The following is a 14,707-nucleotide window of genomic DNA, read 5'->3' on the forward strand; positions in this document are numbered from 1 at the left end:
TCACGCGCAGTGAGGACGGTCAGCCAAGAGCTCACTCTCAGTGAGCATGGTCAGCCAAGAGCTCACGCGCAGTGAGGACGGTCAGCCAAGAGCTCACTCTCAGTGAGCATGGTCAGCCAAGAGCTCACGCGCAGTGAGGACGGTCAGCCAAGAGCTCACTCTCAGTGAGCATGGTCAGCCAAGAGCTCACGCGCAGTGAGGACAGTCAGCCAAGAGCTCACTCTCAGTGAGCATGGTCTGCCAAGAGCTCATGCGCAGTGAGGACGGTCAGCCAAGAGCTCATGCGCAGTGAGCATGGTCAGCCAAGAGCTCACGCGCAGTGAGGATGGTCAGCCAGGAGCTCATGCGCAGTGAGGATGGTCAGCCAAGAGCTCACGCGCAGTGAGCATGGTCAGCCAAGAGCTCACGCGCAGTGAGGATGGTCAGCCAAGAGCTCACGCGCAGTGAGGATGGTCAGCCAAGAGCTCACGCGCAGTGAGGATGGTCAGCCAAGAGCTCACGCGCAGTGAGGATGGTCAGCCAAGAGCTCACGCGCAGTGAGGATGGTCAGCCAGGAGCTCACGCGCAGTGAGGATGGTCAGCCAGGAGCTCATGCGCAGTGAGGATGGTCAGCCAAGAGCTCACGCGCAGTGAGGATGGTCAGCCAGGAGCTCATGCGCAGTGAGGATGGTCAGCCAGGAGCATCATCTGGCTTCTGAGGAACTGGCTGCCCGTGGAGCTGTGATCTCACAGTGGCCTTTCTCACAGCTCCTCAGAGTCCTGATGCTAATTCCAGACTATCTACCAGAGCATCACTTGGAACAACTTGATAGCCTCCCCCACGGGGACACTCCCCACAGCCATAGTGTGTTCTCAGAGGACAACAGCTAGCCTTGCTGTAATATTCTAGCTCAGCAGTCGGAATTACTTCATAATGACAGCTTATGAAGTGTACTGTCCTTGTTTCTAGGGTAGTACAGCTGAGAGTGGTTAGCTAAAACTAACTTAAAAAGTGAATATGATTTTGTTCTGTTTAGGTGAGAGTCAGATTGCGTGCAGCTAGGAGCAGTAGAGGCGGAGAGGTAGGGATTTGGAATGTCGTGGGATGCCTGCATCCCATTAAGGTGTTGGGAAGGCACGTATGCTTGCAAGTGCTGGCTGCAGAGAGCTGCGGAGGGCCTCTGCTGATGGGTGGGATTGGCATGTGCTGCGAGGTCACCTGTTTCACGTTTTCAATTTCCTAGTGACTTTTTTTTTTTTTTTTTTTTTTTTTGTCTTCTTTCTCTCTCTTCTTTGGTAGTACTGCTTTTCTTATTTAAGCATTTTGACCTAATGTGGAAGCAAAGTGTTACAGATCAAAAACTGCCCAGCTATCTAAAAGTTGGAAGCAATATATACATCCATCAGTATGCGCATGGGTACTTGTATCTACACACTGAAATATTAGTCTGTCATGAAAATAATGAAGCATTGGTGCATATTACAACATAGGAAATCCTTGAAGACACCAAGTGCAATAAGAGAAGCCAGGCACAAAAGACCATGTTATGATCTATTTCTGGGAAAGGTCTAGAATAGTTAATCCTTTTGAGTTCAGTGATTTTCTTTTCTTTCTTTCTAAAAAATTTTTATTTTATGTGCTTTGGTGTTTTGTTTGCATGTATATCTATATGAGGGTGTCAGATCTTGGAGTTACAGACAGTTATGATCTGCCATGTGGGTGCTGGGAATTGAACTCAGGACCTCTGGAAGAACAGTCAATGCTCTTAATCTCTGAGCCATCTCTCCAGCCCCAGGTTCGGTGATTGTCAGAGACTAGGTGAGGAGGAATGGAGAAGAGTGGTCACTAATGGACGTGTGGTGTCTTGGTGATTGTTGACGTGCTTTGTGATCAGAGAGTGAGGGTGCGTGACTGTATACTAAACTAAGACTCGCAGGATTACATGCTCTAAGATGAATTACAGGGTATATGACTTTTGTCTCAATTAAAAGTCAATGTTGATGGACAATGTACACAGAGTGAGAGACTTTGGAACATTCAGCCCTAAATGGGATGTCTCCATCAAATCCCTCCCTCAGGGGTCAAGAAACAGTGCTGAAGAAGAGGCAGAAAGAGCCTTATCCTAACAGCCAGAGAGGATGAGTGACATCAAAGAAACAAGGCCTTCTAGACACAGCAGGACTCATGTGGCATATATGAGTCTATTTGGCAGCATGCACAGGGTGCACAGGCCCAAGACAGATGGGGTCCTAGTACTGTGAGGGAAAATAGACACAAGCCTCCATCCCTAGCCCAGGAGCTATCCCTAACTGATAACTGCCCACAAAGGAAAAACTTTTAGTTTTCTCTAATGAGTCCACACATAAGAGGAGGCTTTGTGCCCAGCAGTAGATAGCTACACAAGATGAACTCAGTGGTGTTTTCTGAAGGTATTTTTCCCCTTTCACAATGCTTTGCCTGTGCGTTTTTTTTTTTTTTTTTTTTTTTTTTGACCTTACAGGTTTTGCTTACATATTGTGGTTTCTGATTTTGTTTCATGGATTCTGTGAGTGGGAGTGTGTGTGTGTGTGTGTGTGTGTGTGTGTGTGTGTGTGTGTGTGTATGTGTGTGTTTTGATACTTTTTTACTGTTCTTTTTATCTTATTGTTATTATTTTACATGCCTGTTTGTATTTTAACGAGAGAAAGAGAAGGTGTGGATTTGTGTGGGTTGAGAATTTGGGAGAATCTGGGAGGGGTTGGGGGAAGGGAACTGTAATCAAATTTTTGTATAAAAATATCTCTTTTCATTTAAAAAAATAATGGTCACCAAGTAGGTATAGATCAGATTGGAAACCAGGTGGTCTTCCTGTGTTTCTAGTGCTATAATGCTATGCCCATATAGAAATCCAGAGTTGAAGTGCTACATTGAAGGGATAAATAACTTGATGATAAAGCAGACCAGGGCCTGAGTTCTAGCTGTGCCACTTATGATCTCATGTTATGTTCTTAACTTCTACAATAACCTAGTTTTCCTCATTGACAAAAATCAGACAAAAGATCAAAAGGGGGCAGGGACTCGATATTGACACAATGCTTGGCTCATGGAGCACTGTCAGAGGTCGTCCTTGATGGCCTTAGTCTGCTCCCATGAACAAGGACAGCACATTGCTGTAGAGTCAGGGATAACTTACTGCCAGGCATGGTCTTCTTAGTACTAAATAGAATGAGTTTTGAAGGAAATATAAGGCCACCTGTTCATGTCACGGCATCTTACTTGCTGACCCTTTGGGAGATTATATCTAGAGCTTCTGATTTTAAGCATATGAGAGAATATCCCAGTATTGTTAGACAGCTCTTCTGAAACATAATGTACAGTGCTGTGACACTGCTACTGTTACGATGCACGTTGCTTTATGTGTGTCTTGGTTCTAACTAATGGTATTGGGTCTCCTCTGTTTGGTATTAGCCAGGCGCTCCTTGTGTTTCAGCCACAATGATAACAGTTTCTACCTTTGTGGGAAAAGGGTTGTACAAGCCATCACTTAAGGAATTTTGGACTTTCTTCAGAGGAGGCAGTCAGGGAGGATTGATGACATGATGATAGAAAGCAGGCGACCCTGGTAATTTCAGAGGATCAGTCGCGTGTTTCATTTCTGGCAGCCCTGCCATCAGGACGCAGGTAGAAACAGGATCTGCAGCTGATGGACTGTTGCCGCCCTGGGCGATACTTGAGAACGTGCAGTTAATAAACTTCTGGAATGCCTTCCCGGGATGACAGGTGGGAGGAAGGGTAGAACTACACAGCTCCTGGGCTGAGGGGTTTTTCTCAGCCAGTGAACTCAGTTTCTTCGTCAGGACACATGGCTGTCAGAGAGCCTTGCTTTTGTTTGCGTGTGGCTAGCGTGGTCCCCACCAGCAGTGTGTGATGGTTGCTTAGGTTCAGATGAATCGGAGGCTAGGTCACCAGGACAGCTAGAAAGTAAGTCTAGGAAGCTGTGCATCCCCTGCCCGGGGAACTGTGAGTAGCAGTTAGAGCTATTAGGTGAAGAAGGTAAGTATGTGGACGTGAAGGCATGACTGGAGACTTTGGGCCTCAGAATGAGGCTGTGTGACTGTCCAGCACCCTTCAGAACCACATGTGCGCCTCAGCCTGGTCCCCGAGAAAGTCAATGAAGTTGATAATGGCATTGTCTTCATTCTGATTTGTCACTTCAGAAATTCAGAGGTGGGATGTGGGGTATGTGGTAGGTTACATTGCTTATTTCCTGATGTCCTTGTAACTTTAGTGATCATGATCATGGGAAATTAGAGATAAGAATTGGACTGCCACATGTAAATCGTGTATAAAAAGCAGGTATTTGTGTCTGATTCTTCAAGGAGTTTATCTCTGTGAATACCTACTGCAGAAACTGCCAGTCATAAGACACTAAAAAGGATCTGTGTGCTGCCTGCCTGCAGCAGGCTTCCAGGTGAAAAGACCATGTGGACTCTTACTCTCTTTCCTGTGAGCCACAGAACATCCCCATGAGGCAGTGTGATGCTGTCACGTCTGCAAGGGAAGGGATAGCGAGGAATCCCCTGTAACACACTCATCAGTGTGACGTCAGCACCGTTGCCATAGTCTGCAGGCTGAAACAAGGAGCACATTCTGATCATAAAGAGTTTTTGGCGGGATAGATTGAGCCAGGTATGATTGCCTAGAGTGGCTGTTTTATTTATTTACTGTATATTGCAATGTGAAATTCTTCTGTTAAGGTACTATAGTGTCATGGATTTTGGTAATCTTTTTTATTATTTTTAATACTGTGTGTGTGTCTGTGTGTGTGTGTGTGTGTGTGTGTAGAGACAGGCACTTGTGTGCCACAGCACACATCTAGAGGTCAGAGGACACCTTGTAGGAGTCAGTTCTTCCCACCCTGAGGGTCCCATAGGTTGAAAACCAGGTTATCAGTCTTGTTACCAAGCGCCTTTACTCCCTGAGCCACCTTGCCAGCCTCAGTTTTATTTTACATCTAACAGTTAATGTAGTCAGAGAAATATTCTCAAGAGACCAAATAGCCTGAGATTGAAATTTGGTTTTTGTACTATAGCATCCTCTTGTCTGTAATGGATATTTAATAATCCAGGGTTGCTCCTGGGCTTCAGGGTCCAACCTTGCACAACACTGACTGTCCCTGTAGAAGCCCAGAGTGCCTAGCCAGCTACCATCACACTCCTGTAGTGTTCCTGAACAGGGTTGTGTGAGTCCAGACCTGGACCAGCAAGTGCTCCACGTTGAGTGGCACACACCAGAAACAAAGAACACTGTACTCTCATGCAGTCTGAGATGCTCCAGTGATAACTTGTCTCAGGTGCATTTTAGGCAGTAACACATTCATGTGTCACTGGAAATGAAATGATGTGTGCTATATTTAATAGTAAAATTAAGAGGAATGATGAATTTCGTTGTTCAACATTTAACACATGGTTAATGAGTGCTGAATGCACAAGTTCCTCAGTCAAGTTCAAAGGGGACAGTAGTAGACAGCCACAATGTCCCTTTTGTTTGTATAAAGCTGTGGAGTCAGGGAAGGGCATGAGTCCTCTGTAAGCTCTGCTGCAGGGCGCAGGGTCCGTGCTTCCACTCCCTGCAGATGAGATGCTGGCCATGTGACCCTCAGCAAGAGTTAGCGTCATGCTGGGCCAGTGTGAGCACTCACACGTCTGTGTTGCCGGCTTACGTGTGTTTCGTAAACATTGAGGGGAGGTGAGAACTATGCGCTTTGTTAAATACCTTTCAGGAAGAAGACTTAAAGGAGAAATGATGCCTCATTCCAGAAAGAATAATGTCTTTTCATTTTTTCAGATGAAAGTGAAATGGAAACAAGAACTTAATATTAGGTTGATTTAGCAGGAATCTAGTAATTGTGTTCAAACAGCAGTGTAATTGCAGGTCTTAGCCATGAGCTTATGGACCTCAGATGAAAGGTGTCAGGTAGGCATAATTTCTTAGTGTGTCTTCAGGTAAAAGAAGGGCTTAGAATCAAGCTCTGGGTTGTAATTAGAGAGTGAGACGGTGGTGAGGCTGCACGCTGCAGTGCAGGGCTGTCCCCGTGCCCCTGATGTCTGTCCTGTCCTGGAAGGTCTCCTTTTATCCTGCTGTTTGTATGGGGCTCACCTGCGAGTTGAAACTAAGGAACCTAGACATTCCTTGGCTCAGTCCAGTTGCTGTTGGAGTGGGCTGCTAGAGCAAAAGGGTACCCTGCAGGAATCTGCCCTGGACACCTGCCCTGCTGCAGCTGCTAGCTGGTTCTGTGGGTCACCTGGAAGACAGAACACAAAGCCCCTTGGCCCCCAGTGCTGCTGATTCTGTGAGAAGTTGGAACTGACGCCCTGGTGAAGTGTCAGTGCTAAAGCAGCAAGCTGTGTGCTGCCAAAAGTCCCATCACACCACAGCCAAATTGCTCTCCGCGAAAATCCCAGGTGTAGATTAAGATTCCAGCATATCATAAAAGCATGCGTGCCCCCTCCACTCCCAGGTAAGGCAGACGGCAGAACTCTGTGTACGTTTTAAATGCATTCCGGAGAACCACCCTTTTGGCTAAAAGTATAGCTAGTCAGGATTAGCTGTACTGAAATCTGACTGCAGGTGGTCCTGGGTTACTTAGCTCTCCTTTTAAAAACCACTGTGGAGGCCAGGAAGATGGCATAGCCAGTAAAGTACTTGCTGCATGAGTGTGAGGGCTCACACCCACATAAGAAGCTCGCTGTTACCCAGCGATGGGGAGGTAGAGACCGGAGGACCCAAAGCTTTCTTCTGCCTCCTGAGGCTGCAGTGCCATGGCTACCTTAGATTCTTAATGCACTCTTTCCTAAAAGTAATGCATTCTTCAATTCTGTGTGGTTCAGACCTCTTAATTCTCTCCCCCGTTCCCCTCCTACTCTAGGACTTTTGGCTTTGTCATAAAACGGCATGGAATACCATAAAGTGACATAATAAAAATATGGGAACTTTCAGCTTTAGGAAAACCCCCACCTGAACTGAGGCTGCCCAGCAAACAGTGGGTGCAGAGTCGGATAATCAAGAACGAGTCATGACATGACATTGCTTTCTTTCTAGGTTTCTATATGAAATAAAATGTAATAAGTAATTAAAATCAGTGAAAAGAAATTAACCAAATACAGTAAAACATATTTCTGTATGTCTGAAGGTTGTGTTCACACCTTAGGTGAAGTTGTTTTTATGTACGCATTCATGTGCGTAGGGTGTCAGAAAAGGGCATCCTGGCCGCATCATCTAAAGAACTGAAGGATGGTAGTGGTGCCAGGCTCCTGAGGCCGAAGGCCGGGTGTCAGCTTGTCTCCTTCTGAGGCCCTGTTCTTGTACTGCAAATGGAACCTTCCTGGCCTCAGTCTTTCATCTGTGCACAGGTCTCTAGGATCTTTGTCCAAAGGTCCTTTTCCGAGGACACCAGATTCACTTTAACCTCTTCAGTTCTTTAAGGGACCAGTCTCCAAATACAGCCACATCGTGGGCTGGAGAAGATGGCTCAGTGGTTACGAGAATATGTTCTTGCAGAGAACCTGGCTGGTTTAATTCCCAGCACCTACATGGTGGCTCACAAACACCTGTAACTCTAGTTCCAGGGGACCCAACACCCTCTTCTAACCTCCGTGGGTGCGAGGCGGGAGTGTGGCGCATATACATGCAGGCAAAACACTCACACGTAAAATTAAAGCAATCTAGAAAAAGTTCAGTCAAAAGTATTGACTTATAACTTCAGTTCATTCAGACACAGTTTAGGGAGACACAAGTAAGCACATAACAGTCTACAGATATGACAATATTGATATCGTGAGTGGCATGACCCTTTGGGGCGGGATTTAAATTGGGACATTTGACCTTTGTGTGTATGCTGTTCTCAGCTCCTGTGCTGGGTTTCTGTTTTGACAGGCCTGGCAGCTAAGGTTCAGCCACCTCGTAGGATATGGTGCCAAATATTACTCATACCTGATGTCCCGGGCTGTAGCGTCCATGGTGTGGAAGGAGTGCTTCCTACAGGATCCTTTTAACAGGTAACAAGGGTGTGTGTTGGGGTGGAATTAATGAAATATTCCCTTCTCAATCCACAAGATGCAACACATGCACGTACACACATGCACGCACGCACGCACGCAGGCACTCACAGCATCCAGTGTCAGTTGCTTAGAACTCTGATTCTGGCAGTGGGCAGGAACACTGATTAACCTCTTCTTAGGCCTCTCCTTCCAGTGAGCCCTTCTGCCTCCTGATATGATCACGAACTTTCCCGTCCTGTGTAGCTCTTAAGTCTTACATGGGCCTTGCCTGCTGTCCCCAGGTGTCAATGGGTCCCTGTGTGAGGGTTCCCAGCATCTCTCAAAGCAGCCCTGGACTGCATTCCAAGCAGCCCTGTGACTCCTGGCACTTTCCTAAGGCTTTCTTGCCAAATCTAGGTAACTGCAGCTCCAGGCTAAGGACACCCCTCTCCTGTCCACCCCAGGACTTGTTTTGTTTCCCTCGCCTGTAGCACTGGTGTATTGCCATTAACACTAAGTTTGTTTCTGGAAATGAACCTCTTCCTGCTTTGAATGCCTCTCTTTGGGGAAATGGGCAGTCCTGAGGAGAAGCGCTGCTCTCCTGTTCACCTTCGCTCAGTTCCTTTCCTCACTCCCTGCTGTCTGGCCTCTCGGGGCCCCTGAAGCCTTGCCCCATGTGTCCTTCATCAGGATGACCAGTGGTTTAGACCAGCACTGACCATTTTGGTATAATGTTGAAGACATGAATTTCTGGGCCACTCTCAGCAGCCACAATCAGTAGATTAGTGGCAAATGTGCCCCTTGTAGTGACTGTGCAAAAGTGGGAAGAACATCAAATCCACTCCTTCCCAGAACACACAGCCAGACCTGGCCGCCGAGCGTGCGGATGGGGGCTGCTGGCCTGTCCTCTAGCCATAGGTCAAGGGGTGGGCCTCGTAGAGGTCAAAAAGAGCATCTCATGCTTTGTCTCCGCTTCAGTGCCTCCTGGTGTCCTCACAGGACCTTGTAACAGTAGGAGCCCAGAGGCTCTGTGACTCTGGCCTCTGCATTCCTTAGAAGGAGCTTCCTTTGAAAGCAAACCAGTAATTACAGCCTGATGTCATAGTCCTTAGAGCACTTGTCTCCTCACCACCCAAGGAGACATCGCTGACACTCCTCGGGCAGTTCCAGGAGATGGCTATCGGCTCTGCCGCTTTTCTGTTACACACACACTGTTAGAATCCTGCTTCAGCCTGCCTACCTGTGATAGCATTGCTTACCTGCCACGGGGGCATGGCCCTGCCCAGGGCTATATAAAAGGACAGTCCTACCTCGTACCGCTCTCCCCCGCTTCCCCTCTTGACCCCCTCTTCCTCTTCCTCTGTCTCTGTCTCTCTCTGGGGTACCCCTCCCTCCTTTTCTTCTCTCCCCATACTCACTTAATAAGCCTCATATAATATCTGTTGCCTGGCATCTTATTCTCTTATCACCTTACTATCTTAGTTTTTAAATCATAACACACAGCCTCTCAACTACAGGTAGCCTTCGAGCAGCTGGGCAGAGCTGGCTTTCCCTAAAAGTGCACTAAGGCTAGGGGTGGGAGGGTGGGACAGTGCGTGGACTAAGAGATCCTGTGGGCCTCCCCCACCACCACTTTGTCCCTGCACACTCCTTCTAGACTGCTCTGCTTTCCCTACAGTTTCATGGATCTAGACAATCTCAGAAGTTAGTTACTACATTCAGTGCCAGAATCTTTCAACCTTGGATCTGACGTCACAGGACCTTTTACTGTTTTACAACGTGGCACCCACATTTTATTTTGTCTCCTGCCCTTTGCATACTGCAGACACTTGGTCTATTTACAGACTAACAATTTCCAAAGAGTCTACAGCCAAACTTGACTACAGTAAATCAGCTTCGGGGGTGGCAGCTCTTGACTAAGGATTTCTATAAAAAGGACAAAATGTCATTTTGTTTGAAGGAACCACATGCTAATAAAAAGACATCTCCAAACATTTCTGTGTTGGTTATATGTGAATTCTTGCCTAGACACGTAGCTGCTGTACTTTTATGATCATGTAAAAGTTAGCTTGTAAAAGTACTCTCTGGACTAGCAAATTCCTAACTGCTGTCTGTCCTTTTTTCTTTCTCTTGTTGTATTGGTTTTGTTTTGTTTTGTTTGAGAATTCACGATTCTTTCTCCTCAGCCTCCAGGCCTGAACTAAAGTATCCTTCTAGCCAAGAGCCAGACTCATGGGGTTCCATGGGGCTCAGGGTACCAGAACAGAGGCGTGCCAGGGGAAGCCACAGAGGAGGGCTTTGATTTGGGAGAAGGGTGCTATCTCCCATGGCCAGAAGGAGGGTCACTGCCTCCTCTCCCCCACAACCAGGTCAGAGGCTGGCCAAACCCTCTTCACATCTTGCTCTGGAAAGGCCCTGCCTCTGAGCACTTTCTGCTTTTGCCTTAGGGTTCATGACACTTGGGAAGCAGAGGCAGGTGGACTTCTATGAGTTCGAGGCCAGCCTCGTTTACAGAATGAGTTCCAGGACAGCCAGAGCTAAAAACAGAGAAACTCTGTCCCAAAAAACAAAACAAAACAAAAAAGATGCTGTCTAGAAGTCCGGGTCTCCAGCACACAGGTGGAAACAGATACAGTGCCCTGGGCTGCTGTCCTCACGAGAAGGGTAACCATAGGCACATCCCAGCACCAGGGGGGTAACCATAGGCACATCCCAGCACCAGGAGGGTAACCATAGACACATCCCAGCACCAGGAGGGTAACCATAGACACATCCCAGCACCAGGAGTGTAGCCATAGGCACATCCCAGCACCAGGAGGGTAACCATAGACACATCCCAGCACCAGGAGCGTAACCCTAGGCACATCCCAGCACCAGGAGCGTAGCCATAGACACATCCCAGCACCAGGAGGGTAACCATAGGCACATCCCAGCACCAGGAGGGTAACCATAGGCACATCCCAGCACCAGGAGCGTAGCCATAGGCATATCCCAGCACCAGGAGCGTAGCCATAGGCACATCCCAGCACCAGGAGGGTCACCATAGACACATCCCAGCACCAGGAGCGTAGCCATAGGCACATCCCAGCACCAGGAGCGTAGCCATAGGCACATCCCAGCACCAGGAGTGTCACCATAGGCACATCCCAGCACCAGGAGGGTAACCATAGACACATCCCAGCACCAGGAGGGTAACCATAGGTACATCCCAGCACCAGGAGCGTAGCCATAGGCACATCCCAGCACCAGGAGCGTAGCCATAGGCACATTCCAGCACCAGGAGCGTAACCATAGGCACATCCCAGCACCAGGGGGGTAACCATAGGCACATCCCAAGAGCTCACTAGCCGTCCAGCCTAGCTGAGTCATGGAGCACTAGTCAGTGGAAGGCTCTCACAAATAAGGTGAAGAGCAGCTGGGAAGTCATCTGACTTCTGACTTGCACATGCATACACACTTGCACATGCCATGTGCATGCGTGTGAACACACACATACACACAAGTCCAGTTAGAATCAGAATTACCTATTATTAAAAGAAATATTCAAGTGGAATGAAAATAATATCAAAATTTATGTAGCTCAGTGGTAGAACACTCATCTAGCATGTTCAAAGCCTTAGGTTCATTTGCCAGCACCACACCAAAAATGGTACCTCATCTCATTAAAGTGAGTAGTTGGTTGTGTTAAAAGTACTATATTTTGCATAAGATATAAAAACATTAATACCTTGTTTTTAAGTATAAGATGACCCCAGAGTTCAAAACATGGATGGGGTCACACAGACTGTATGCTCAGTGTGGTAACAGATTCTCTTCTCCAGGGCTGCTGGGGAGCGCTACCGCAGAGAGATGTTAGCTCACGGCGGGGGCAAGAAGCCCATGCTCATGGTGCAAGGTAGGCTCGGCCAGTGCTGCATCTCCTCTGGGACTTGGGCTTTGTTTTCAGTCTTTAAGGTTATATGATATAGCGTCAGCTTTCAGAATGTTGGTCTCTTGAATAAATTGTAGCCTAATTAAAGCATCTTTTTACAGTATCAAAATTTTGTTTTCCCATATAACTGACAAATGTTAATTGTAGACAGAAGTGACCATCATGAGTTTTCATTGAATGTTCTCACAGATACATATAGGAAGATGTGCTTCTTCATGAATACTCTCAATATATTGATAGTTAGAATCATAGGTAGGACTTTGGGCTGTTCAATGAAATTGCCCTAGGAAATTATTCCCACAATTGGGGATGTGCTGTTTCATTGTAGCAAATGAGTGGGCCACGTGCTCATCAGGTGTGTGCGTACTATCATGTGCCAGGCCTGCTTGCTAGCGCCAGGGTAGAGGCCGACCTGTGAGCATCCTGCATGGCTTGGGTGGGGACTTGCGGTGCCTGTTTAGGCTCCCTCTGCTCAGTACCTGCTGACATTATGGCACCCTGCACCACTGAACATGCCATGCTTCTAATAATTAGAAGGTGCCTGCTTCTAATAAGACCACATGCTGATCTTGCCTTCATGTCCTCTTTACTCCTTATTGGCCCTTCTCGATCTTTGCTTCGTCTGAAACTGTTTCTGTGTGACTTTCCCTTGCAATAGGGTCTGCCTATGTTGCCCTGGCTGGTCTTAAACCAAAGCAGCCCCCTCCAGCCTTTCAAATAGCTGGTACTGTAGGCATGCACTACCACATGCCTGGCTAGAACTGTTGTAGGCTCAATTTTCTTAACCAATATATTTCATTAACTTAGTAACCAAGCATAGGTCACTCATAACCTGACTAACCAAAACAATAGGAAATGAGGATTAATGGACACAATAAGAAAACTGTAAGGATATCAGTTCTGAGGAACGATTCTCCTGGCACAATCAGCAGGATTTCTTTTGCTGGAACCTGGAGTAACCAGAACCCAGAACCTCAGCAGGAGCCAGAGCCCTGAAGCGTTCCCTCGAGCAGTTCTCTCTAGGAGCCTCTCGAAGTGCAGCGATGAACAGCCAAAACTATCCCAAGTCTCCAAAAAGCCCCTGCCTCCAGTTCTGGGCTCATTTATATATCTCCTCCCAGAGTCTGTTCACTGGGATCTTTTCAGCTGGCAACAATCAAGCTCCCACACGAGATGGTTCGTCTTCTCGTGGATTAACCTTACCTGTTCTCTCACAAGACTGTTCCGATCCTGCACTTGAGATCCTAAAAAACAGGTTTATCTCTCCTTTATCTCCCCCTTTCTATTTAATAAAATAAGCTATATACAACAAAATAAGAATTATCCATTAAATCAACATTTATAAGGACCAGTCCATTTGTAGTTAACAATTTTTAAGAAATTATTCCACTATCCTATACTACTGATTCTTTTAACTAAACCTATAATAATACTGTGGCTATCTAGTCTTCAACCCCATCAGAGACCCCAGAAGGAAAAACTATCTAATATGAAGGAAGTGCAAGCAAGCGACTTCCAAAAGTATTGACAGGACAGAGAGCTGACTGTCTGGACAGTGACAAGTTCCTCTCCATCGTTGGGGCATCCACAGTCTTCAGCCAGCCGGCCCAAGGCATCTGACAGACTGCTTCTGGACTGTCACAAGTTTCTCTCCATTGTAGGTGCATCCCACCTTCAGCCAGCCAGCTCAAAGCATCTCAGAGACTGCTCTGAAGTAGGAATCCTGAAGGACTGGCCCACCTGGTCTCTGCAAGGCTGGGCAGCCAGTCTCTCAGTATCAGGCTTGATCATATCAGACGGTCATTCTGTGTCATCAGTGGTAGAGATAAGCACAGTTCCTCAGTGCAGCGGCTATCTGCCACTATCGTTTCTTGATGCCTGCATAATTAGACTGGAGGCCCAGCCAGGAACGGATGTCTCTCTGTCATAAAAGCCCTTTATTATTAAATGCCATTTTCTGTGGATCTCTGAAGTGTTTGAAGACCATCTGTCTATTCTGCCTATCATCTATCTATTCCTTTGAAAACACATACAAAAATATAAATAAAGCTTATTTTATAATTAAGTAATTTAGTATCTAGTAAGATTTATAAGTGACCAACTACCAATTTCTATTTCCAACCATCCTGAACAAGTTATAACAGCTATTTTTCAACTTTAAAAATGAGTTGTACATGTATAATACATTAAATAAGTGTCAAACAAAGTGATCTTATGTTTTTACCAACATACAATATACAATTTAAGTTTCCATTAACATACCATATATAATACATAAAGCAATAGTTGAAAAAGGAAAACAATCGTAAATTTCCATAAATCTATAATACCAATGTGAAATATTTGAATACCAATGCAAATGATTTGAGGCTAGTATATTCAATAATCTACTTTTTATTCTATAAATCTATATCCTCCTTTATCTCCTTCCCTTCCCCCCCTTTCCCCCTAATATTAGATAAGATAGAAAAATAAGAGAGAAAGAAGGATAGAAGAAAGAAATCCCTAAATGAAACTTTTACTAACTTACAACTAACCCCCCTAGGCAAAAATGAGCATTGATAACCCGCCAAAAACTACTATCCCACCTATTGGGAATGGGGCGTTGTTCTGTTTGGGGGGAAAGCATCTTTTTGGGTACCCTTAGAAAAATAAGATATTGGCCACGTGCTGCAAAAGCCAGCTGCACCTGTTTTGTCTAGTCTTTTGTGGATCGATCCTTGGGGCTAGCCCTTTTTACAGTTGATGTGCATGCAGTTTCTTGAGGAAACAGCAGCT

General features: G+C 46.3%; 1 protein-coding gene across 1 annotated transcript in view; it reads left to right on the top strand.

The window, feature by feature from the left end:
• Positions 1–14,707, top strand: part of Mipep (mitochondrial intermediate peptidase) — a 125,882-nt gene that overhangs the window by 80,687 nt on the left and 30,488 nt on the right. Inside the window, exons 17-18 of the mRNA XM_051160657.1 lie at positions 7,895–8,016; positions 11,820–11,893. Of these exons, the coding sequence (XP_051016614.1) occupies positions 7,895–8,016; positions 11,820–11,893 (196 nt within the window). The remainder of the gene's footprint in view (positions 1–7,894; positions 8,017–11,819; positions 11,894–14,707) is intronic.

Source organism: Acomys russatus, chromosome 18 (assembly GCF_903995435.1).
Source record: "Acomys russatus chromosome 18, mAcoRus1.1, whole genome shotgun sequence".
NCBI lineage: Eukaryota > Metazoa > Chordata > Mammalia > Rodentia > Muridae > Acomys > Acomys russatus.